Source organism: Leopardus geoffroyi, chromosome A2, assembly GCF_018350155.1.
Source record: "Leopardus geoffroyi isolate Oge1 chromosome A2, O.geoffroyi_Oge1_pat1.0, whole genome shotgun sequence".
Taxonomy (NCBI): domain Eukaryota; kingdom Metazoa; phylum Chordata; class Mammalia; order Carnivora; family Felidae; genus Leopardus; species Leopardus geoffroyi.
The window spans coordinates 1,867,198-1,890,202 of NC_059331.1; the positions used below are offsets into that span (position 1 = coordinate 1,867,198).

At 52.1% G+C, this 23,005-nt stretch overlaps 1 protein-coding gene across 5 annotated transcripts; it reads left to right on the plus strand.

The window, feature by feature from the left end:
- Nucleotides 1-1,160: 1,160 nt before the first annotated feature.
- Nucleotides 1,161-16,507, plus strand: ZNF554 (zinc finger protein 554). Of its 5 annotated transcripts, none has more exons than XM_045491392.1 (5): nt 1,161-1,496; nt 10,345-10,417; nt 12,661-12,787; nt 14,183-14,374; nt 15,145-16,507. In XM_045491392.1, exons 2-5 carry the CDS (start codon nt 10,385-10,387, stop codon nt 16,302-16,304), a joined length of 1,512 nt encoding a protein of 503 aa, XP_045347348.1. In that variant the 5' UTR covers nt 1,161-1,496; nt 10,345-10,384; the 3' UTR covers nt 16,305-16,507. The 5 variants fall into 5 exon arrangements, with proteins under 5 accessions (XP_045347348.1, XP_045347347.1, XP_045347345.1 ...); XM_045491389.1 differs by having other exon boundaries at nt 1,444-1,496; nt 10,345-10,395; XM_045491388.1 differs by lacking the exon at nt 1,161-1,496 and adding an exon at nt 3,078-3,596.
- Nucleotides 16,508-23,005: the final 6,498 nt, after the last annotated feature.

Here is a 23,005-nt window from a genome sequence, read left to right on the forward strand (position 1 = left end):
GGTATAACACACATAATGTGCATTGTTGCGTTGGCTTGGGCCATCTGTCACACAAATTCATCCAACCCTTGGGACCTTCACCTGATGTTTATCCTACTTAAATCAAAGCCACTCGAAGACTAGATTCCCAGTCTAGGCTTGAAACAAGTAAGATGCAACTCTGGAGAAAAGATCCTAATCCGTTCTGCCCCAGTGCCTGTAGATCGGGTGACAAAGTCACAAGCATGATGTTTATAATTACGTATCACGTGACACACCATCTCCGGTTCCAGTAAAGCATCAGTTGTAATGGAGGAAACACTGCCAACTTCTCTCCACTTCAGGGGACCCCATTTCTTCTCTAAGGCAAACACGCAGCTCAGGGCTTGGGCATTGCATAGAGAGAAAGAGTGAGAAAGGCAAATAGGGATGCCTGGGGGGCTCCGTTGGTTGGTTGAGCGTCCGAGTTCGGTTCAGGTCATGATCTCGAGGTTCGTGAGTTCAAGCTCCACGCCGGTTGCGTGCTGACAGCTCGGAGCCTGGAGCCTGCTTCGGATCCTGTGTCTCCCTCTCTGTGCCCCTCCCCGGCTTGTGCAGTCTCTCTCTCTCTCTCAACAATAAATAAACATTAAAAAAAAGAGAAATGATATTCAGAAATACATATAATACATATCACGATTTGGACCAATAATAAGAATTCTTTAAATGTAGAATTTAGCACATATTTATATAATTTATTACTGTTTTATTACTAGATGGTTACATTTTTTTTAATATTTATTTTTCAGAGCCAGAGCCAGCGGGGAGGGGCAGAGAGGGAAGAGAAAGAGAGAATCTCAAGAAGGCTTCCCGCCGCCGGTGCAGAGCCCCTGGCGGGGCTCAGACCCAATCAGTGATATCGTGACCTGAGCTGAAACCAAGAGTGGACAGAGCCACCCAGACGCGTCTAGAAGGTTGGTTACATTTACTGTACTATACAGAATATTATAGTTAATTACAACATTAGATATTACTAAACTCCAATACATTAATACATTAATTATGGTAGTTTTATTGTTGCAACATATTATTGATAACACAAATCAACATATTGGTATTAGTAAGAAATAGTATCATTAAAACAACGTTAGCAAGCAAAAAACGGATTATACGTTTCCATGATTTGTTAATCAATAGGCAAATCTGTATGTCTCTGGCACCGCGCCAAATGGAAGGCTGGCAATTCGCCCCTCATTTAAGGCCTGGCGGAGCCCTCCGCGCACCTGCCCGACGGCGCGGGCGCGCGTTTGCGGCCGGCGGCTGTGCCCAGCTGCGGGAAGCTTCTCAGTCCTGCGGAGACACCTCCCGCCCGCAGATGGCGCTGTGACTCGACTCGTTGCCCCAGAGGGACGGGGGACACCCAGCTCCACCCCCGAGCCTCCTGGGACTTGTAGTTCGCGGCTTCGTGGTGCGCAGGCGCACTGCGGAGACCGTCCTGGTTGCGCTCGTCGGGGAGGCGGCGGCAGCGGCGGCGCGGCGTGAGTTAACGGGGCGCAGGGAGGGGGCGGGGGCTCGGGCTCCGGGGGGCGGAGGGAGGTGGCGTCCGGGACTGGCCGCGGCGGGCCCGGGCGGGAGCCGGTGGCGCCCGAGCGTTGCGCCCCGGTTGGCACCTGCGCCCACCCCGGGGTCACCGCGCCTGAAGACGGGTGTTCGGGGCCCTGGGCGGGGGTCCGGCGGGAGGGGCGGCCGAGGCGTTCCCGTGGGCGTTTGTCCTGTCTGTCACTCGGGGCGACGGAGGCCGCCCAGCGCCCAGAATGGGACATCTGACCCTTGCCCGGCGGGGGGGGGCCCCAGCGTGAGACCCAGGGGGCGCGCTGTGCTGTGAGGGAGGGGCCGCACTTGAAAGGGAAATGGAATAAACCCTATTTGCTCTTAAAGGCCGAGAGGGGTCGGAACGTTCAGACTTGGGAATGTGAATTCACTAGGGCTCCTTGGCTGACCCGGGGTCTCCCCCAGACCTTTCTGCCTGCCCCATCCCCCAGGAGACACTTGGCAGTGCTTGGGGTCGTTGGTGGTTGTCATGACGGGGCGGGGGGGGGGGGGGCGGCAGTGTTTGGGGGCACGCTCCCGGCATCGAGTGGGTGGGGGCCCGGGATGCTGCTCAGCCCCCTGCAGTGCCCAGGACGGCCCCACCCCAGAGAATGATCCGGCCCCAGCGTCCACAGGGTTGAGGCGGAGACACCCTATGTTAATTATCTGGAAAACCAGTTGAGTCCGATCCCTGCTCACTAGACACCAGAATAAATCCCCAAAGGGTCAGACAGTAGGAACCAGAGTGACCCCCCCCCCCCGTGTGTGTATTTAATTGTGTGCAGCCTCCTGGGACCTCCGTAGAGCGGATAATGATGGCACACAAAGTGTCTTGGGGGCGGGTAGACTCCCCTAAACCAGGGAGATCTCACTGGGGAGTGCCTCTGTCCCTAAGGGACCGTGGTGGTATCTAGGAACATCTGTGGTTGTCACCCTGCTGAGCCCTGGGGAGGAGTAGGTGAGGCCAGGGACGCTGCTCAACTCCTCCCAGTGCCCAGAAGAGCACCCCCCCCCCCCCGCCTCCCGGCGAGAACGACCCCAACCGCCGTTCACAATGCTGAGATCCCGACTTACACTTTATCCTTAGAGGAGTTCCTCATTGGCCTCATCAGGCCCTTCCTGGGGAGAAATGACGAGTTTCTGTGGTTTGAACATTGAAAGGGAAGGTCCCAAGCCATGTGGCACAGGTTTAGGCGAAGGAGGGGGCTGAAGGGACCACTGGCATCTGCCACAAGGTAGGAGGGTCTTCGAACCATCAGACGATGGGAGAGAATTGTTCTGCAAGACCTAGGAAGGGGCTGGGGGACCTGGACCCATTGCCCTGAGCTGCGACTTCAAGTCCCAAGAGCCGGGGCGCCTGGGGGCTCAGTGGGTTAAGCCTCTGACCTCCGCTCAGGTCATGATCTCACAGTTCGGGAGTTTGAGCCCCACGTCGGGCTCTGTGCTGACAGCTCAGAGCCTGGAGCCTGCTTCGGATTCTGTCTCCCTCGCTCTCTGCCCCTCCCCCGGCTCATGCTCTGTCTCGTTCTGTCCCTCAGACATTAACAAAAATATTTATAAAGTCCCAAGAGCAAAGATGGAAGTTCATGCGGCGTGGGAGGCCGTGGTAGATGCCTTCAGGCGCTGGCACAGAATCCCCTGCGTGAGGCTCCCTGGCAGCAAGGCTAGGGGGTTGGGGGGGGGGCAAGGAACGCTGCCCCTCTGTTTGCCTTTGGTGTTTGTGAGCGTCCCGGGGCAGACTGGGTGGCTGAAACGCCAGAAGCTTCCTCTCGCACACTCTGGAAGCCAGAAGTCTGAAATCCAGGGTCAGCAGGCCTCCAGGGGAGGACCCTTCCTGCCTCTTCCAGCTCCCTGTGGTCCCTTGGCTTGGGGTCCTTTGGCTTACAGCTGTGTCACTCCAGCCTCTACGTCCATTGTCACATGGCCTTCTTCCTGTGTGTCTGCGTCTCTTTTAAGGACACCAGCCCGTGGCATCGGGCCCACTCTACTCCTATATGACTTCATCTCATCTGCGAAGATCCTGCTTGCACAGGGGGTCACCTTCACAGGTACCAGAGGGTCAGGGCTGGAGCGTGTCTTTTAGAGGACCTGATTCAGTGTCATCAGCAGATGTTTCGTCAGGGTGAAGCATGCGTGTCCTTGTAAAGACACGTCTGATGTCCTGGGGGCATGGCCGGGCACAGCCTGCTCCCCTTTGTAGCTGAAGCTACAGGCGTAGAGCAAGGCAGGGCCGGCTCTCCGCGAGAACTCTGAGGCACTCCGGCTCATCTTATAGATTTTCAGACTTTTGTTCTACTTTATCTGTTTCATTTCATAAGAAGTTGCCCTTACAGATCACATCTTCCTTGGTAATTTATTTTTTTTTATTAAAAAAATTTTTTTAATGTTTATTTATTTATTTATTTATTTTTAATTTTTTTTTTTCAACGTTTATTTATTTTTGGGACAGAGAGAGACAGAGCATGAACGGGGGAGGGGCAGCGAGAGAGGGAGACACAGAATCGGAAACAGGCTCCAGGCTCCGAGCCATCAGCCCAGAGCCCAACGCGGGGCTCGAACTCCCGGACCGCGAGATCGTGACCTGGCTGAAGTCGGACGCTTAACCGACTGCGCCACCCAGGCGCCCCTAATGTTTATTTATTTTTGAGAGAGAGAGAGAGAGAGGGAGAGAGAGAGAGAGAGAGCGCGCGCGCGCATGCGTGAGCCAGCGGGGGAGGGGCAGAGAGAGAGAGAGAGAGAGAGAGGGAGATACAGAATCCGAAGCAGGCTCCAGGCTCCAGCACAGAGCCCGACACGGGGCTCGAACCCACGAGCTGTGAGATCATGACGTGAGCCAAAGTCGGACACTTAACCGACTGAGCCACCCAGGCGCCCCTTCCTAGATAATTTAAACAGTTATGGGGCGCCTGGGTGGCTCAGTCGGTTAAGTGTCTTACTTTGGCTCAGGGTTTGTGAGTTCAAGCCCCAGGTCAGATTCTGTGCTGACAGCTCGGAGCCTGGAGCCTGCTTTGGATTCTGTGTCTCCCTCTCTCTTTGCCCCTCCCTGGCTCATGCTCTGTCTCTCTCTCTCTCTTAAAAAAGTAAACATTAAAAAAAAATTTTTTTTAAACAGTTACATGTCCAAAAAAGAAAAAAAAAAAAAAAGTTACACATGCTTACTGGAGTTAGCCATGGTATTTTTTTCCAGGTTTGTTAGGTTTATTTTTGGCTAACAGCTTTATTTAGATATAGTCCACAAACCAATTCATTCATTTCAGGTATGCAGTTCAGTGATTTCTCGTGTATTCACAGAGTTGTGCAGGCATCGTGTCTGCCTAGTTCTGGAACATTCCATCACCCCAGAAGAAACCCTGTCTCCATCAGTCACCCTCCTTCCCCTAGTCCCCACGAGCCCCCTGCCTGTCCCTGGATGATCCCGTTCTGGACGTTTCACACACCCCGTGTGGCCTCTCGTGTCTCGTTCCCTCCCTGAGCGTCATGTGTTCGGGTCTGACCGCGGGGCAGCGGCTGTGGGCGCCTCGCTCCTGCTCGCGGCTGAGTGATATTCCACTGTACGGCTGGACCACATTGTGCTTCCTCGTTCATCCGTTGATGGGCACTGGGGTTGTTTCCGCTCTTTGGCCACCGCGAGTCGTGCCGCCACGAACATTCGTGGACGGGTTTTGGTGTGGACGTGTGTTTTCGTGTCTCTCGGGCAGACGGTAGGAGAGGCATCCCTGGGTCCAGTGGAAACTGTTTACCCATTTGAGGAACCGCCAGACCGTCTTCCAGGACAGCGACCCACCTCCCCCCCACCCCCCCCCGGCCTTGCTCCAGGGTGGCCATTCCCCCCCCCAATCCTCACCGACACCTGTTCCTGTCCTGTGGCCTCCAGTTATCCTGCTGGGCGGGAGGGGCCTCCTCACTGTGGGTCTGATTTCCGTGATGACTCATGAGATCGATCATCCTTTCCATGCGGCTTGGTCGTTCGCGTGTCGCCTTTGGACAAGTGCCTGTTCTTTCCGGGAGCTCTTTGTTAGGAAGTGAGTCGCCGTCTCCGGAAGAGGCGTGCGCGGGGGCCCTGAGTGCCTCGCCACCGCTCCTCGTGCGTGCTCTCCGCCGGCTTCTTCCTTCAGCCTCACCCCAAGGAACCTTGTTCCCCGATCCCCCTTTCCTGGTGGGGAGGCGGCTATTTTCTTAAACGTTCAGCTTTGACTTAATTCTAGACTCATACAATGTTGCAAAAATGGGCTGGAGTCCCACCCACCCATCACCCAGCTCGCCCCCTTGGCCTGTCTCCTGACAATAGCGTAGGATCAAAGCCGCACGTGGGTATTGACCCCCCCCCCCCACGCCATGAAAAAATCTTAATGTTTATTTTTTTGAGAGAGAGCGCGTGTGAACAGGGGAGGGGCAGAGAGATTGAGAGAACCCAAGCAGACCACGCTGTCAGCGCAGAGCTCAAGAGTCGGCGGCTTAACCGACTGAGCCACCGGATGCCCCGCCCCCGCCATGAAAATTTCGTAGCAGAGATGCGTCTGGGTGCTGGGGCTGCACGGCTCCCACAATAGACTTGTCTTCTCCACGTGTCTGTGTCCTAATCCTCTCTTCTTATAAGGACACTGTTTTTACTGGATCCAGGCCCATTCCTAACGACCTCATTTTGACTTAATACCTCTTTATTTTATTTATTTTTTTTTCCAACGTTTATTTATTTTTGGGACAGAGAGAGACAGAGCATGAACGGGGGAGGGGCAGAGAGAGAGGGAGACACAGAATCGGAAACAGGCTCCAGGCTCTGAGCCATCAGCCCAGAGCCCGACGCGGGGCTCGAACTCCCGGACCGCGAGATCGTGACCTGGCTGAAGTCGGACGCTTAACCGACTGTGCCACCCAGGCGCCCCGACTTAATACCTCTTTAAAGGCCCTATCTTGAAATACACTTACCGTCTGAGGTCCTGGGGTTGCGACTGGAAGGTATGAATTTGGAGGGGACACAGATTAACCCGTGACAACAGATATATGCGTACAGACATAACGTTGGAGATATTGTGGGTTCGGTTCCGGACGACCGCAGCGAAACAAGTCAGATGAATTGTTTGGTTTCCCAGCGCATGTAAAAGTTATGTTTTTGCCGGACTTGTGCAATAGCACTGTATCTAAAAGAACAATGTAGGGGCGCCTGGGTGGCTCAGTCCGTTAAGCCTCCGACTTTGGCTCAGGTCATGATCTTGCGGTTCATGGGTTCGAGCCCCACATCAGGCTCCGTGGTGACAGCTCAGAGCCTGGAGCCTGTTTCCAATTCTGTGTCTCCCTCTTTCTCTGCCCCTCTCCCGTTCGCTCTCTCTCTCTCTCTCTCTCTCTCTCTCAAAAATAAACGTTAAAAAAATCACTACTTTTTCAAAAATATAAATAAAAGAACAATGTAAATATCTTAATTTGAAAGTACTTCAACTGCTACAAGATGCTTATCATCATGTGAACTGTGAGCCAGTCCTATCACTGGTCACAGATCACCGTAACAACTATAAGAATAATGAGTGCAGACCCGCCTGGTGGGCTCGGTCAGTTAAGCATCCGACTCTTGGTTTTGGCTCAGGTCATGATCTTGCAGTTTGTGAGATCGAGCCCCACATCGGGCTCTGTGCCGACAGCATGGAGCCTGCTTAGGATTCTCTGTCTCCCTCTCTCTCTCTGCCCCTTTTCCTGCACGTGTGCTCTCTCTCTCTCTCTCTTTCAAAATAAAGTTAAAAAAAGATCATGAGTTCGTGAGAATCACCAACGCATGACCCAGGAACACGCAGTGAGCAAATGCTGTTGGAAAAATGGTGCCAACGGGGTGACGCAGGGTTGTCGCAGACCTCCAGTCTTAACGCGGTGGCCGTGAAGTGCAATGAAATGAGACATGCCCGTATCTGCCTCTGTTCTGCATGCGTGTAGAAGAATACTTTCTACATTCTCCCCTCCCTGTCCCAAGAACCGATTTGTGCTACCTCAGGGTTAACATCGCCGTAGCGGGAACGCTTCGCCTGATGTTGACGTCTCACTGTGGGACATTTCTCACAGCCAAGACGTGACCCCCGAGCGGTGCCGCCGGGGGCCGAGGGAGGGGGCTGGGCAACATCAAGTCTCAGTGACAGAAGATGAGGGCCACCAGATGATGTCGTCCCCACGGTCAGCAACAGCGCCTTCTACGCTTAAAATTTGTTAAGATAAATCTCATGTTAAGCGTTCTTACCACAGACCGTTTTTAAAAACATCAACCCACTGGGGCTCCTGAGCGGATCAGTCGGTTAAGCGTCCGACTCTTGACTTCAGCTCAGGTCGTGATCTTGCACTTTGTGAGATCGAGCCCCACGTCGGGCTCCGTACTGACAGCGTGGAGTCTGCTTGGGATTCTCTCTCTTCCTCTCTCTCTCTGCCCCTCCCCTGCTCGCTCGCTCTCACTCTCTCTCTCTCAAAATAAATAAACTTAAACAAAAGAAGCCACGTCAACCCACCAAGACATCAACCTTGGTTCAGAATATTAACCAGACTGCAAACTTCATTTAGATTTCACCAGGTTTCCCACTAGCCCAGGACCTTCATTCTGGGCCAGGACCGCATCCGGGGTCCCACATGACATCTCGCCATCTCGCCATCTCGTCTTGTTTTCTGGGGCTCCTCCAGTGTGACCTTTCCTCACACTTTCCTGGTTTTGCGTGGCCTCGACGCTTTTGAAGAGCAGTGGCCAGGTGCTTTGTAGAAGGTCCCTTGGACTGAGTTCGTCTGATGTTTTCTCGTGATTACACTGAGGTTACCGTTTGGCTGGAAGGTGGCCCAGAGGTGTCCGGTCACATCAGGGGACATCACAGCAGGCGTCCTGTCCTCATCACAGTGACACTGATCTTCATCACTTGGCCAGGGCGGGGTCCGCCAGGTTTCTCCAGGAATAAAGTTCCCCTTCTTCACTCTATCCGCACTATTTGCTGGAAGCAAGTCACTGAGTGAACCCGCGTGGATGGCGCGGGGGAGGGGAGGCTCCGCGTCCTGGAGGGAGGACCATGGAAGAATTTACAGATGCGTTAACACCATGGCGGTAATTAACGAGTATTTTGGAGGTGTGACTTTTCTGCTACCCGATGTCCCGCCTCTCCTTGGAGTGTCCCCGGTAATGACGTGTGCATCCGTGGGCCTTGTCTGCGGGGATGACCACCGGGGGTGTTCCCATGAAAATCCCATGGTGATTTTCTGTTAACGGGGCTGGGTGGTGATTTTTGAAGTTTTCATCCAGGAATCCAGATCACGCCCGTCATAAGTATCCGGTAACTGGCCTCTATTCATTCCTCATGAGTCTGCCTGAGAATTTGCGTTTACAAGAGACTTCACGCCTACGACATCACCCAGAGCAGGCCGGTGGCTCACGTGTAGTGAGTGGGGACAGGGCAGGACTGCTCCAGGACGTTGTTAACAGAGGGCCACAGCCAGACAGTACTTACAGCACGAGGACCCGTTCAGGACCTGTTGCAGTGGGGAAGGACCTCTGGTGCACCTGGGCCCCATCCCCGATGCGGTGTGGACAAGCGGGGGTTTACAGCAAGGGAGTAGGTGGGGCTCAGCAGACGGGCACTTGCCGTGAGGACGCATCACGGGGGATTCTGGCTGAACAGACCTGACAGGATTGCTGCTGCAGGCATTCTGGGTGATCCCCACCGCCCCCCCACCCCCCCCAACCCCCCGCCACCTGGGTGGGGCAGGAGGAAATTGGCCGGATATCCAGGGTGATCAGACACGGGGCGGGGGCTGCAAGCTGAAGTGCTTAGCAGGGCTCTGGCTAAAACAGAGCATCTGAGCTGAACTCAGAAGCCCAGAGGTCAAGGCCTAGTTGGACGGAGGGCTCAGAGAGGCGAGAGAGGGTCCTTGGTGCCACCAGGCAGCACCAGATTCAGCCTGGAAGGGAAGGGAGCCTCCCGGGAGTGTGCAGGGCTCACAGTCCGGCCCGTGCCTTCCGGGTGGGACAGGCGCATCTGGATCCTTCCTGCTGCAGAGCTGGGGTGGTCCGGTAGGAGAGTCCAGGGCAAAGGAGGGGGCCCGGGAGAGGGGCCCCAGGGAGCCGGCTGGGCTGTGGGAAGGCAGAGATGAGTCTGGGAGGCGCCAAGGGTGGGGGCCTGTGGGCTTCGAGGCTGGGAGGTCCTACTGGGTTGAGTGGGGTTCCCCACAAAATTCGTGTCCACCCGGAACCTTGGAATGTGAGCTTATCTGGAAATGGGGTCTTTGCAGATGTAATTAGTTAAGATGAGGTCATATGGGAATGGGTGAGTCTAATCCAACGACTGGCGTCCTTATAAGAAGAGAGACACAGAGTCAGAAGACAGTCACGTGACCACCGAGGCAGAAGCTGGAGGGATGTGACCACAAGCCCAGGGGAAGCTGGAGTCCCAGAAGCTGGAAGAGGCAGGAAGGACCCTGTTCTGGGGCTTTGGCCCTGAGACCCTGATCCAACTTCTGGCCTCCTGAACGTGAGAGAATAAATCTCTGCTGTCTTAAGCCCCCAGCGTGTGGTCGTTTATTTCAGTGCCCCCAGGACACTTGCACAGACTCCTCCGTGATAGAATTGGTATACTTTGTAAGCTTCCAAGACCTTCAGTATTTTGGTCCGTGCATGGGTTAAGGGGCCATTCAGGCCTGTGGCCTCTGTCCTGGCTTCTGTTGACCACACTGTGTGTGTGTGTGTGGGGGGGGGGTGTACCTGGATTGTGCCAGAGGTGTCCAGGTCCAGGATTTGGGGACCAGGGACAGGCCTGGGCCTGGGCTTCACGGTCCCCTCTCCTCCCGCAGCTCTGCCTGCCCTGGATCCTGCTTTTCCCAAGAGAAGAGGATGGCTGCTGAGTACGTGTCCCCCGGGCCCCAGGTGAGCGGGACCTTCCTCTTCCCCGAAAGTGTCCAGTGTGCCCAGAGGACGCACTCCTACAAGAAGTGCATTCCCAGATAGGGAAGGGAGCCCCATTGCTGTGTGGGAGCTCGGGGAGCCTTCCCCGTGAGCGTCTGGGTCCGAGAACCTCTGCTTCTTGTAAGCAGAAGCACAGACGTGCTGTTCAGTGCGTCTTTCCCTGCAAGACAGCTGAGCTTCTGTCCTCGGCAGGGAGCACTTCCCCCACCGCGGCGGGGGGCCGCCTGGGAAGCACCGTCTCGTTACCCGAAGGTTACATCGTGACCTTCTCTAAGCACACAGCTCAGCGGCACCAAGCGCACTCACGGTGTCGTGCAGCTGCCTCCATCATCCGTCTCCAGAACTTTGCATCTCCCCAGACTGAGACCCTGTCCCCATGAAGCACCAACGCCCCACCCCCTGCCCCACCCCTGGCTCCCACCATCCGCTCTCTTGTCTCTGTGGAGCCCCTGTGAGTGGGGTCACGCGGACGTGTCCGTCTGTGTCTGGCTCCTGTCACTGTGCACAGTGGCCTCCGGGTCCGTCCACGTGGTGGCAGCTGGCAGGACGTCCTTCCTTCCCGAGGCTGGGTCAGTCTTTATAAGCCTGGAAGAGCTGTGTTTAATGTGAAGCTGCCTTACAGGCCATGAGCATCAGGACAGCAGAGGCCACCATCCACTGGGACAACACATCTGTGGGGACTGGTAGATGGGGTCCCTGTCCCTTAGCTCTCGGCTTCGGATGGCAGCCACAAGTCTGAGAAAGTGATCAGTGTCTGCGCCAGAAATATAGGGCCGCCTGAGAGCTCAGGTTCAGGTGGTCCCTGGGAGAACAGGCCCTTTCCTGTGGGCATTTGCAGGCGATCCCAAGGGTCCAGTCAGTGTCCTGGATGTTGTCCTTGTTGGGGCCCCCTGGAGAGGGGTACTTGATCTGCTCTGGCCCCTGCATGGAAGTCCTGGTCATCGCAGGCACACCCACTTTCAGGCCAGCCTGGTGCTCGCTGAGGCTGGCACAGCCCCCGGGGACACTGTCAGGTTTCAGCTTGGAGCCCACGCCGCCCCCGGGACCTGTGGGGTCAGGGTTCCAAACAAAGCTGTGGCTTGTCCCTCGGCAGCAGGAGAGCTGAGATGCCATGAGGCCAGGCAGGGTCCCTTCTTATCTCTTTTCACGTTAAGTAAACGGAGCCACGCAGACCTAGGTGGTCAGGCCGGAGGGTCATCGCCTGTCCAGGCCACGCAGGATTTCACGGGAGCCCCTTAGCAGCTCAGGCCTGCATCTTTATTTATTTATTTAAAATTTTTTTTTAATGTTTGCTTATTTTTGAGAGAGAGAAATACAGAGCATGAGCAGGGGAGGAGCAGAGAGAGAGGGAGACACAGAATCCAAAGCAGGCTCCAGGCTCCGAGCTGTCAGCACAGAGCCCAATGTTGGGCTCGAACCCACGAACTAGGAGATCATGACCTGAGCTGAAGTTGGACGCTCAACCGACTGAGCCACCCAAGAGCCTCAGGACTGTGCTTTTTAAAAACGAAACAAAAAACCACCTTAACTTCAGCCAGAATGGCCAAAACCAGCCAGCGGGTCCAGCGGGCCTGCTCGCCTGGGGTGGGAGCCATCGCTTTCAAAGTCCATAGGTAACTTTTCCCCTCACGACAGACAGCAGCCCAGCTGCTGGTTCCAGCCAGGACGGCTGCAGTAGACAGCCAGGTGCCACACATTCGCCATCCCTCCTCCACGTGCCCTTCCTTTGCCCATCAGCGCTCTTGCCACACATTCCTCCGCTCGTGCGGATCGGCAGGCGTGGCTTCTGGGTTCTCTGACCGTATCGCTAGCAGATGCCCCGACCGGCGTGAACTACTCAGCCTCACTGCACCCCGTGAAGCGGAAAGAGTTTCTTCCATTTTCCTTCCATTGAGCAGATGAGGAGGCCACGTCCTGGAAAGTCAGTAATACATGTCCGATCCCACAAGCTACCTCTTTCTAGAATAAGCAGGGGGAGATTCTCACGTGGGAATGTTGGGCTCACAGATCCAAAAGTGGGACTCACCAGTTCAGTAGGCAACGGGGCATGTGTTCCCGCGAGATCTGAGTGCTAGCAGAATCTGACCTCCGGGCTTCGCTCCCTGCTCCCTGTGGGTCTCCTGTTGGCCACGGCCTTCGGCCCTCTTGTAAAAAGGTTGCGGGGGGGGGGGCCTTTCTTGAGCAAAATCGATGTGATATTTTAGGAGTTAGTGACCTTCAAGGATGTGGCTGTGGCCTTCTCCCGGGAGGAGTGGGCCTTGCTGGACCCTGCTCAGAAGAGGCTGTACAGAGAGGTGATGCTGGAGACCTACAGGAACCTGGCCGCACTGGGTAAGACCAGCGCCGTGCACGCACCTGCCCATCGGGTCACACGCACGTAGCCTCCGCGGTGTGTCCAGAGCCGTGTCAGGAAGTGGGGGTTGTTGGTGAATAAGGCAGCTGTGTGGCCCCTGCCCTTGTGGGGTGAGTGGTCCACTGGTTTCTTCAACACTGCAAGTGACCCGATTGCTCCCAGAGCTGCTGCCGAGCCGCCCATCTCACCTGAGGCTTAGATAATGTCCCCGAGTCCCCTCGGGTACAGAGTCATCATGAAACATGTTTTTGTCTGTGTGGTAAAACATATATAACATAAAGTCTGCCTTTCAAACCATTTTTGGGGTATACAATTCAGTGGCAGTAATTACATTCAAAATGTGCAGTCACCCCCACCATCTGTTTCCAGAACTTTCCATCTCCCCAGACTGAGACCCTGCCCCCACAAAGCACTGACTCCCCACCCCCTGCCCCACCCCTGGCTCCCACCATCCACTCTCTGCCTTTGTGGACGGGACTCCTCTAGGGACCCCCTGTGAGTGGGGTCATGCGGGACGTGTCCTTCTGTGTCTGGCTTCTGTCACTGTGCACAGTGTCCTCCGGGTCCCTCCACGTGGTGGCAGGTGGCAGGACGTCCTTCCTGGTTTTTTTTTCGTATTTATTTATTTATTTATTTAAGGCTTTTTTTTTTTTTTTTTTTTTCAACGTTTATTTATTTTTGGGACAGAGAGAGACAGAGCATGAACGGGGGAGGGGCAGAGAGAGAGGGAGACACAGAATCGGAAACAGGCTCCAGGCTCTGAGCCATCAGCCCAGAGCCTGACGCGGGGCTCGAACTCCCGGACCGCGAGATCGTGACCTGGCTGAAGTCGGACGCTTAACCGACTGCGCCACCCAGGCGCCCCTTATTTATTTAAGTTTTAAAGAATGTTTATTTGGGGGGGGAAGGGCAGAGAGAGAGAGGGGGACAGAGGATCTGAAGTGGGCTCTGTGCTGACAGCAGACAACCCAACGCAGGGCTGGAACTCACAAACCACGAGATCATGATCTGAGCTGAGGTCAGACGTTTAACCAGCTGAGCCACTGAGGCACCCCTGCCCTTGTTTGTTTGTTTGTTTATATGTTTATTTTTGAGACAATGCGAGAGACAGAGCATGAGCGGTGGAGGGGCAGAGAGAGAGGGAGTCACAGAATCCGAAGCAGGCTCCAGGCTCTGAGCTGTCAGCACGGAGCCCGACGCGGGGCTCGAACCCACAAACCGTGAGATCACGACCTGAGCCGAGATCAAGAGTCGGGTGTTTAACTGACTGAACCCCCCCAGGTGCCCCGAGGTCCGCAAGTTTTTAATTAGGAAAATAAAATCTTCAGCTTGGTCAACACGCCACGTCTCCAGTGTTCTCTTGTCTCTTCCAGAAACCTTGAAGACCGGAAGTGCTGATGCAGGCATTGAGTTTGGTGCACTGTCCTCAACCCAAGCCTCTCAGGCCGCCGGTCCTTCCCCGTGGGTGGGGGGTTCACTCTTTCTACCAGTGGTGCCTTTCCAGCTGGAGGAGGGAGCAGCTGTGTGGATGGGGGGGGAAGGAACTCCCCAAACCTCCTGTTCAGGTGAGAGCCAGGCAGATACGAGCCACTGAATGGGGGCGGCGTCTTGGGGACTGCAGGTCACGGGTCTCTCCACAGACGCCCTCTTGCATAAGGAGAAGGTTGAGGTCTTTGGTTGCAGTTTCCCAGATACCTTCATTCATTCTCCAGCAGGCTTGTCCTGTGCGCTGGCTTCTACAAGCCTTTGGGTGCAGAGGAAATATATCTCAATTCTTTCTTTTCTTTTTTCTTTTTTTTTCTTTTTTTAATGTTTATTTGAGGGAGGGGGAGAGAGAGAGAGAGAGTGCGAACATGAGTGGGGGAGGGGCAGGGAGAGAGGGAGACACAGAACCCGAAACAGGCTCCAGGCTCTGAGCCGTCAGCCCAGAGCCCGACGTGGGGCTCAAATCCACGAACTGTGAGATCGTGACCTGAGCGATCGGACGCTCACCCGACTGAGCCCTTCATTTCCTTCTGGAAGCTATTCTACCTGTGTTTCTTGTTACGCATCTTCCCTCTCTGCCTTCTTGTTAACTCTTTCTCTTTGCCATTCTCATCCCCCCTCCTCTGTACGGCCATCCCTTCTACATTTACATTCCCCCCTGTTTTCCATCATCGGCAAACTTCTCACACTGCGTCCTGGCCTCGGGAGCTTTTCCTGTTTTCTCCCTGTGTTGAGTGCTGATACTTGAACGCGGATTCACATGTACCTCATGCATGTTGGAAGTACTTTTGTGCCGCCATTATTAAGTTAAAAGTTTCTTCTCTCCCCCCCTTTTCTCAATTTATTTCAGATTTGGCTGCTATACTGAAAAGCCAAGAGTCATCTTGTAAGAAGGTGGTTTGGGGGGAAGAACCACCCAGTGGTATGACTATAGTAGAGCTTCCCAAAGGAGACTGGGGCTATGGTCAACTTGAGGAGAATCGTGAAGCCCTGCACAGGCTTTTGAGGCAGCTGGCGTACCCCCAGGCGGAGGTGTTTGCTCAAAGGGAGACCACTGCCTGGCATGAGTTTGGGGAAGCCTGTAGTATGAGCTCCGACCTTGCTTTATCTCAAGGAGGTTCTATAGAAGAACATTCCCACGACTGTGGTCTAGATACTGAGAGTTTGGTAGCTAATCCATTCTCAAACCATCATCAGATGGCATATACAGATCAGAGACCCTGTGAAGGGAACGAATGCGGAAAAGACGTCAGCCACAATAGTGCCTTCAGTCAACACAACGGAGCCGCCGAAAGCGGGGAATCATTTCCTCACGGTATGGCTCTCACAACACACAACGCGGTGAATACAGCAGGGAAACCCTATGAATGTCACCACTGCGGGAAAGTGTTTAACCGGAGGCATTCCCTGAGTGAACATCAGAGAATCCATACAGGAGAGAGACCATATGAATGTCAGGAATGTGGGCGAGCCTTTACGCACAGCTCAACCCTCACACGACACTTGAGAACTCATACTGGAGAGAAACCCTATGCGTGCGGCGAATGTGGGAAAGCCTTCAACAGGATTTCGTCTCTCACCCAACACCAGAGGATTCACACAGGGGAAAAGCCCTACAAATGCAAAGACTGTGGAAAGTCCTTCTGCCAGAGTTCTTACCTGGTCTTGCACAAGAGAACGCATACGGGCGAGAAGCCCTATGAATGTAACGAGTGTGGAAAGGCCTTCAGTGATCGCTCCTCGCTTAACCAACACGAGCGGACTCACACCGGTGAGAACCCCTATGAATGTAATCAGTGTGGAAGAGCCTTCAGTCAGAGGTCTTCCCTCGTTAGGCACGAGAGGACTCACACCGGAGAGAAACCGTACGGCTGTAGCGAATGTGGGAAAGCGTTCAGCCAGAGCTCGTCCCTTATCACACATCAGAAAACTCACGCCAGTCAGAAAACCTATAAAATAATTGATTGTGGGAAAGCTTTCTATCAGAGCAGCAACCTCATTGGGTTTTAGAGACCACTTGCTGCCTGTAAGGTACCTTTTAGCTCTCTGCTACAGAAGTATGGTTAGATTTTGCCCTTCTGATGGGACTGTTTGAAAAGAAGTAGGCTTCTGCACGTTCTTTTTTTAAAATTTTTTAACGTTTATTTATTTTTGAGACAGAGAGAGACAGAGCATGAACAGGGGAGGGGCAGAGAGAGAGGGAGACACAGAATCTGAAACAGGCTCCAGGCTCGGAGCGGTCAACACAGAGCCCGACGCGGGGCTCGAACTCACAGACCGTGAGATCACGACCTGAGCCGAAGTCAGACGCTCGACCGACTGAGCCACCCAGGTGCCCCATGCACGTTCTTGAAGAAAAGCTCCGAGGTCTAGATCTGAGAAGGGACCTTTTAGTGGGGGAAATTGCCATTGAGCTGTGCCGAGTGGGGCGTGTCCTTTTGGAAAAGATTGATAAATGTGAACAGCAATGTGGAAAGGGATTTTGCTAAGAATCGTCATACTAATTTAGTTGTTGAAACAGAATACCTTTTGTTTCAAAATTCAGTATTAAAAAATGTTTATTATGGGAAGAGATTAGGCTAGCAAGAGAGGGGCAGAGAAAGACGGGGAGAGAGAGAGAGAGAGAGAGGATCCCAAGCTGACAGCACAGGCGCAGGGCTCGAGCCCACCAACCACGAGATCACGACCTGAGCCGAAGTTGGACGCTTAACTGACTAAGCCACCCAGGTGCCCCCACATTCAGTACTTTTGTTTCAATATCTGTTTCAGTATTTTACTTAGTCATTCTGCCCCTGTCGGTCCCTTAGCTAGGTGCTAACTTGTTTCGTGCCCGGCTGTGTCAACACAGAACTTGTGCTAACACGGAAAGAGCCCTGGGTGCACAGTGAAAAATAAAGCGTGCAAAATGGTATGTGTGACTCCGTCCAGTGTATTCTGAATATGTACATAAACGGACAAAGGCTGGGCAGAGATGTGGAGGAACTGGACAGGGTTTGTCAGAGTTATCTGATGATGTGTGGTTTCCTGCCTTTTGTCATTTTGTCTGGCGTTGCTATAATCATAGAAATCAAACAACCCCAAGGGATATCAGGTTTCTTTGATCAGGATTGCCGATGCCATGGTGGGGAGGGTAGAGTGCAGTCGGTCTCGGGACAGGGGGGAGTGGAGCAGCCTTTGACAGCTTGGGAGAAATCCCACCTGCGAGGCGGACTTGCCTGAGTGGAGACCGAGAGCTCTGATGTGTACCGGCACCAGCACCAGCGTCACCTGTTGGTTGCTTGCTCTGTTTCCAGCACTTCTGTGTGGTTCATCATTGACTCTCACCAAGCCCAAGAGATAGTAGCTGTTCACCTGCCGACACTACAAAAGGGCAAACAGAAATAAGGGAGCTTGTCCAGAGTCAGATGGCTAGACGGTGCCGGACCCAGGATTTGAACCTGAACGACCTGTACAAGGGCCCGTGCCACATTTGGATGCAGGGGGACTGTGCTTTCTAAATTCTCCCTTGGAAGTCATTTGACCTTCGTCTAGATCTTCCCCTGTCTCTGCGGCTGATGAGGAAGGTTGCCTGTCGGGTCTCCTCTCACCTAAGTGGTACCTGATCACGTCGTTTGTTGCTGCCTTTCTCAAAAGTAGGGATCCCTCATCTGGGGTCTGTGTAGACCCTACTGGGCTGACGGATACGTTTCTTTAAGGGCTCCACGAACAGTCTTGTGCTCGATGCAGGATGTATGTTGGGGCATAGCGCGTCATCTGGGGAAGCATCTGTAGCTTTCATCCAGTTCTGAGGGCTGGCTGACGTCGGGGTGTCACAAGCGCACTGTTTTCCGGTCTCTATCCCTTGCTCCCTCCAACAGTTGTTGGGAACTCCTTGTGCTAGTGGCTGTGAGTAAGGTGGATGAGGTGTCTGCCCTCCCTGCACATATATTCGAGGAGTGGGGAAGCAGGACGGCCTCGTCGGTTGTGATGTGTGCAGTCACCCAAGTGTGTCTCACAAAGGTCCTGTGATTGGTTAAATACTCTAGTGTATCCATATTGATATTCTTCTTTTTTTTTTTAATGTTTATTTTTGAGAGAGACAGAGCATGAGCTGAGCAGGGGCAGAGAGAGATGGAGACACAGAATCCGAAGCAGGTTCCAGGCTCTGAGCTGTCAGCACAGAGCCTGACATGGGGCTCGAACTCACGAACCGTGAGATCATGACCTGAGCCGAAGTCTGGTGCTTAACCGACTGAGCCACCCAGGTGCCCCATATATATATATATATATATATATATATATATATATATATATATATATATATATATAATGTTTTTGTTTTTTTTTTAATTAAAAAAAAATTTTTTTTTCAACGTTTATTTATTTTTGGGACAGAGAGAGACAGAGCAGGAACGGGGAAGGGGCAGAGAGAGAGGGAGACACAGAATCGGAAACAGGCTCCAGGCTCCGAGCCATCAGCCCAGAGCCTGACACGGGGCTCGAACTCCCGGACCGCGAGATCGTGACCTGGCTGAAGTCGGACGCTCAACCGACTGCGCCACCCAGGCGCCCCTTTAATGTTTATTTTTGAGAGAGAGAGCACAAGCAGGATACAGGCAGAGAGAGGGAGAGAGAATCCCAGGCAGGCTCTGTGCCATCAGCATAGAGCCCGACACAGGGCTTGATCCCACAAATCATGAGATCATGACCTGAGCCAAAATCAAGAGTTGGACGATTAACCGACTGAGCCGCCCAGGTGCCCCCCATCTTGATATTCAGAGGATCCCCCTGCTATGTTTTCATTTTGCAGTGAACTCTGCTCATTGTATAGCCAGATCCATGATGGAGTGAGGGGCAGGGACAGATGTGAAATAGCTAACCAAATACTTTAATTAAATAATTGCAGATTTTGGTGGTGCTCTTGGGGACGTAAACAGGATGATGCCGTGATAGATAAAAAGAGAGTGACTAACCTCGGGGCCTTTCTGACAACCTGATATTTAATTTGAAATGTGAGTCACTGGGGCTTCCAAGGTGAGGACTTTAACCAGAGGAAAGCTTTCATTTAGCTTTGTTTTCACATATTTCAAAACTATTTAGAGGGGCACCTGGCTGGCTCAGTTAGTAGAGTGTGTGACTCTTGATCTCAAGGTTATGAGATTATGGACACGGAGCCCATTAAGAAAAATATTTACAACATTTTTTTTTATTTATCTCAAAGTATTTTGAGAGAGAATGTATATATATATTTTCAATTTCTTGGTGTTTAAATGCCCATCTCCCTCTCTTTAAAAACAAATTCTTTTTCTTGTCTGATTGCAATGGCTCAATCCTTTAGTACAATATTGAACAGGAGTGTTGAGAACACACCTCCTTGCTTTATTCCAGATCTTAGGGAAAAGCATTCAGTCCTTCACCATGGACTTCTGTGGGCTTTCTGTAGATCCCCATTATCTTTATTATCTTGTTAAGTTTCTGCTTTATTGTGCTGTGGTCTGAGAATGTGTCTACTGTCCTGAATCTTTGAAACGTGTTGAGTTTCATTGTGTGGTGTACCCTGTGATCAAGTTTTAAAACGTTCTCTAGATCTTGGGGGAGAAGCTGTGTTCTTTGTTTTTATGCTTTGGAATCTGGCTTGCCTGCTGCATCAACCTTTTTAATCATTGGCTGTCAAATTTCACGTCAGGACGTTCAGATTTAACAAGTAAGAGTTGGTGCCCAGTAATGTGCATTAAAAATTTTTTTTTAGGGGCGCCTGGGTGGCGCAGTCGGTTAAGCGTCCGACTTCAGCCAGGTCACGATCTCGCGGTCCGTGAGTTCGAGCCCCGCGTCAGGCTCTGGGCTGATGGCTCAGAGCCTGGAGCCTGTTTCCGATTCTGTGTCTCCCTCTCTCTCTGCCCCTCCCCCGTTCATGCTCTCTCTCTGTCCCAAAAATAAATAAACGTTGAAAAAAAATTAAAAAAAAAAATTTTTTTTTAAATGTTTATTTATTTTTGAGAGAAAGACAGAATGCTAACAGCAGATGGGCAGAGAGAGGGGGAGACACAGAATCCGAAGCAGGCTCCAGGCTCTGAGCTGTCAGCACAGAGCCCGACGTGGGTCTTGAACCCACGAACCGTGAGATCATGACTTGAACCCACGAACCGTGAGATCAGGATGCTTAACCGACTGAGCCACCCAGGCACCCCACCTCTGCTTTTTAAACAAAACTAGCCTTTAATTTTGGAATAATTTTTCACCTCCTGTGAATTTCAACCTTTAAAATTCCTTGCATCTCTCATTTTTAGTACATAATTGAATTTTGCTTTACGATTCAAAGCAGAAAATCCATTTGTTTTTAAAGGACACATTTATGCCAATTATTGCTTTGATAAATGTTGTTGGCTTTAATTCTGATGTATTTTATGTCGTTTTTCTTATTTTTGAAGCTTTTATTTTCTGTCTTCTACTGTTGTTTGTATTGGTGGAGTGTATTTCTTTGCTGGTGTTTTTGGAAGGTGTATTTCCTGCTTCAGTTTCTTTTGGCATTTTATTTTATTACATTAAACCCTATAATGAAACCTGTAGTGATTATCAATATTAAGCAGCTTTTGTAGGATAAAAAGGTCGAGTCACAGAGTGTGTATAGTATATAAGGGCACTTTAAAATTGAAAGTCGGGAAAATGTTATATATAGTTTGTGGATCCAAATGTATGTCGTGGCAATAATACGCACTAAATTTGTGATTATGGTTTCCTCTGGGAGGACGTGGAAGGGATCTTGGGATTCTGGAGGTGATACACAGGGCGTTTCAACTCTATCTGTGATGTTTTCTTTCTATTTTATCTTATTTATTTTTTATGTTTATTTACTTTTGAGAGAGAGAGAGAGAGAGAGAGAGAGAGAGAGAGACAGTGTGAGCGGGCAAGGGGCAGAGAGAGAGGGAGACACAGAATCTGAAGCAGGCTCCAGGCTTTGAGCGGTCAGCACAGAGCCTGACACGGGGCTCGAACCCATGAACTGTGAGATCATGACCCGAGCCGAAGTCGGATGCTCAACCCACTGAGCCACCCAGGCGCCCCTGTAATGTATCAGATTATCAGATTTCTTTCAAGAAATCTGATAGAGGATGGTAAACCGACAGGATTTCATACATCTTGGCAGTAGATACATGAGTATTGAAAATGTTGTGGCATGTTCTGTATGGTTGAAATGTTGGGTGACGGGTTGAAAGTGCTCCCCTGCTCCCCATGTTGTGGTTATCATTAGGAGATACTTCTTTGAGGAATGCAAAAACCAGCCCTCCCAACGCCTTACGAATGGATGCTTACGGTTTGGATAAAATCTCTAGTCAGAATATCATCTATCTGAAAAGTGCTACCTTTCAAACACAAAGATGCAAAGACATTGTTCTCTAAAAAACGGTCAGATCCCTCCAAGATGTGCCGCTGTGGGAGCAGAGTCATGTGGAAGGAGCCCGTGGAAAGTTCAAAGTCGTCTCACAAAAAATCAGGCTGACGGGGCGCCTGGGTGGCGCAGTCGGTTAAGCGTCCGACTTCAGCCAGGTCACGATCTCGCGGTCCGGGAGTTCGAGCCCCGCGTCAGGCTCTGGGCTGATGGCTCGGAGCCTGGAGCCTGTTTCCGATTCTGTGTCTCCCTCTCTCTCTGCCCCTCCCCCGTTCATGCTCTGTCTCTCTCTGTCCCAAAAATATAAAAACGTTGAAAAAAAAAATTAAAAAAAAAAAATCAGGCTGGGAAGAGGCGTTCTTTGTGCCCCATGCTGAGGCATTTTCCTCTGCTTCAGAGCCATCTTGTGAACTTCCTGTCACTGCTGTAACAAATTCCTGCATACTTAGTGACTTAACCAATTTCTTACAACAGTTCTGGAGGTCAGAAGTCTAAAATCAAGGTGCTGGCAAGGCCGTCTTCTTTTTGGAGACCCTAAGAGAGAATCTCTTCCCTCACCTTTATCTGGCTTCTAGAAGCCACCCAAACTCCTTGGCCTGAGATCCCTCCGACATCCTCACAGCCAGCAGCTGGGGGTCTGACCATCTCTCTGACTCCTACCCCCTGCCTTTGTCTCCTGAGGACCTCCTGAGGACGCTGGGCTGCCTGGGAACCCAGGGTCACCCCCACCTCAGGGTCCTTAATCCCTTCTGCAAAGTCCCTTTTGCCATGTGCGGGGCCATGTTCACAGGTTCTGGTGATCACCACGTGTGCACCTTCATTCTGCTGGCCACATCTTTCATACTTGGCTTTATGACGTGGGGTTGAAGTGGGCTGAACATGCAGGAAACCACATTTCTACTTCGCCAGCGGCTCCCCGAATTCTCCAACCGCAGGGTGGATGGAGGCCGCAGGAGGGAGAAGGGGTCTGCTCCTTCCCGTCCTGTGACTCGTGCGTTTGAGAATGCCTTTGTTACCTCCGCACATGAATCACATCTCAAATAACTTGACTCACACTTCTTTCCCCTCAGGTTGCTAGTTTTACGTTCTTCTCTGTGCAATGAATGTTTTGTGAAGAATTCCGAGATCAGCCTCATTTTTCACCTTAATGAACGAAATGACATGTCCTTTATGAGTGATGCTTACAGGGTATTTATCTGAACACACTATGGCGGGCAGACGGTGCTGGAGGTTCATGCCAGAACCCAGTCTTAAGGCAGACTTCTAAATCTCATGCTGATTTATCGAAATTTGGCTTTCATTATTAATCCATATTAAGCAAAAAAGTATATAATCATACTTTAAA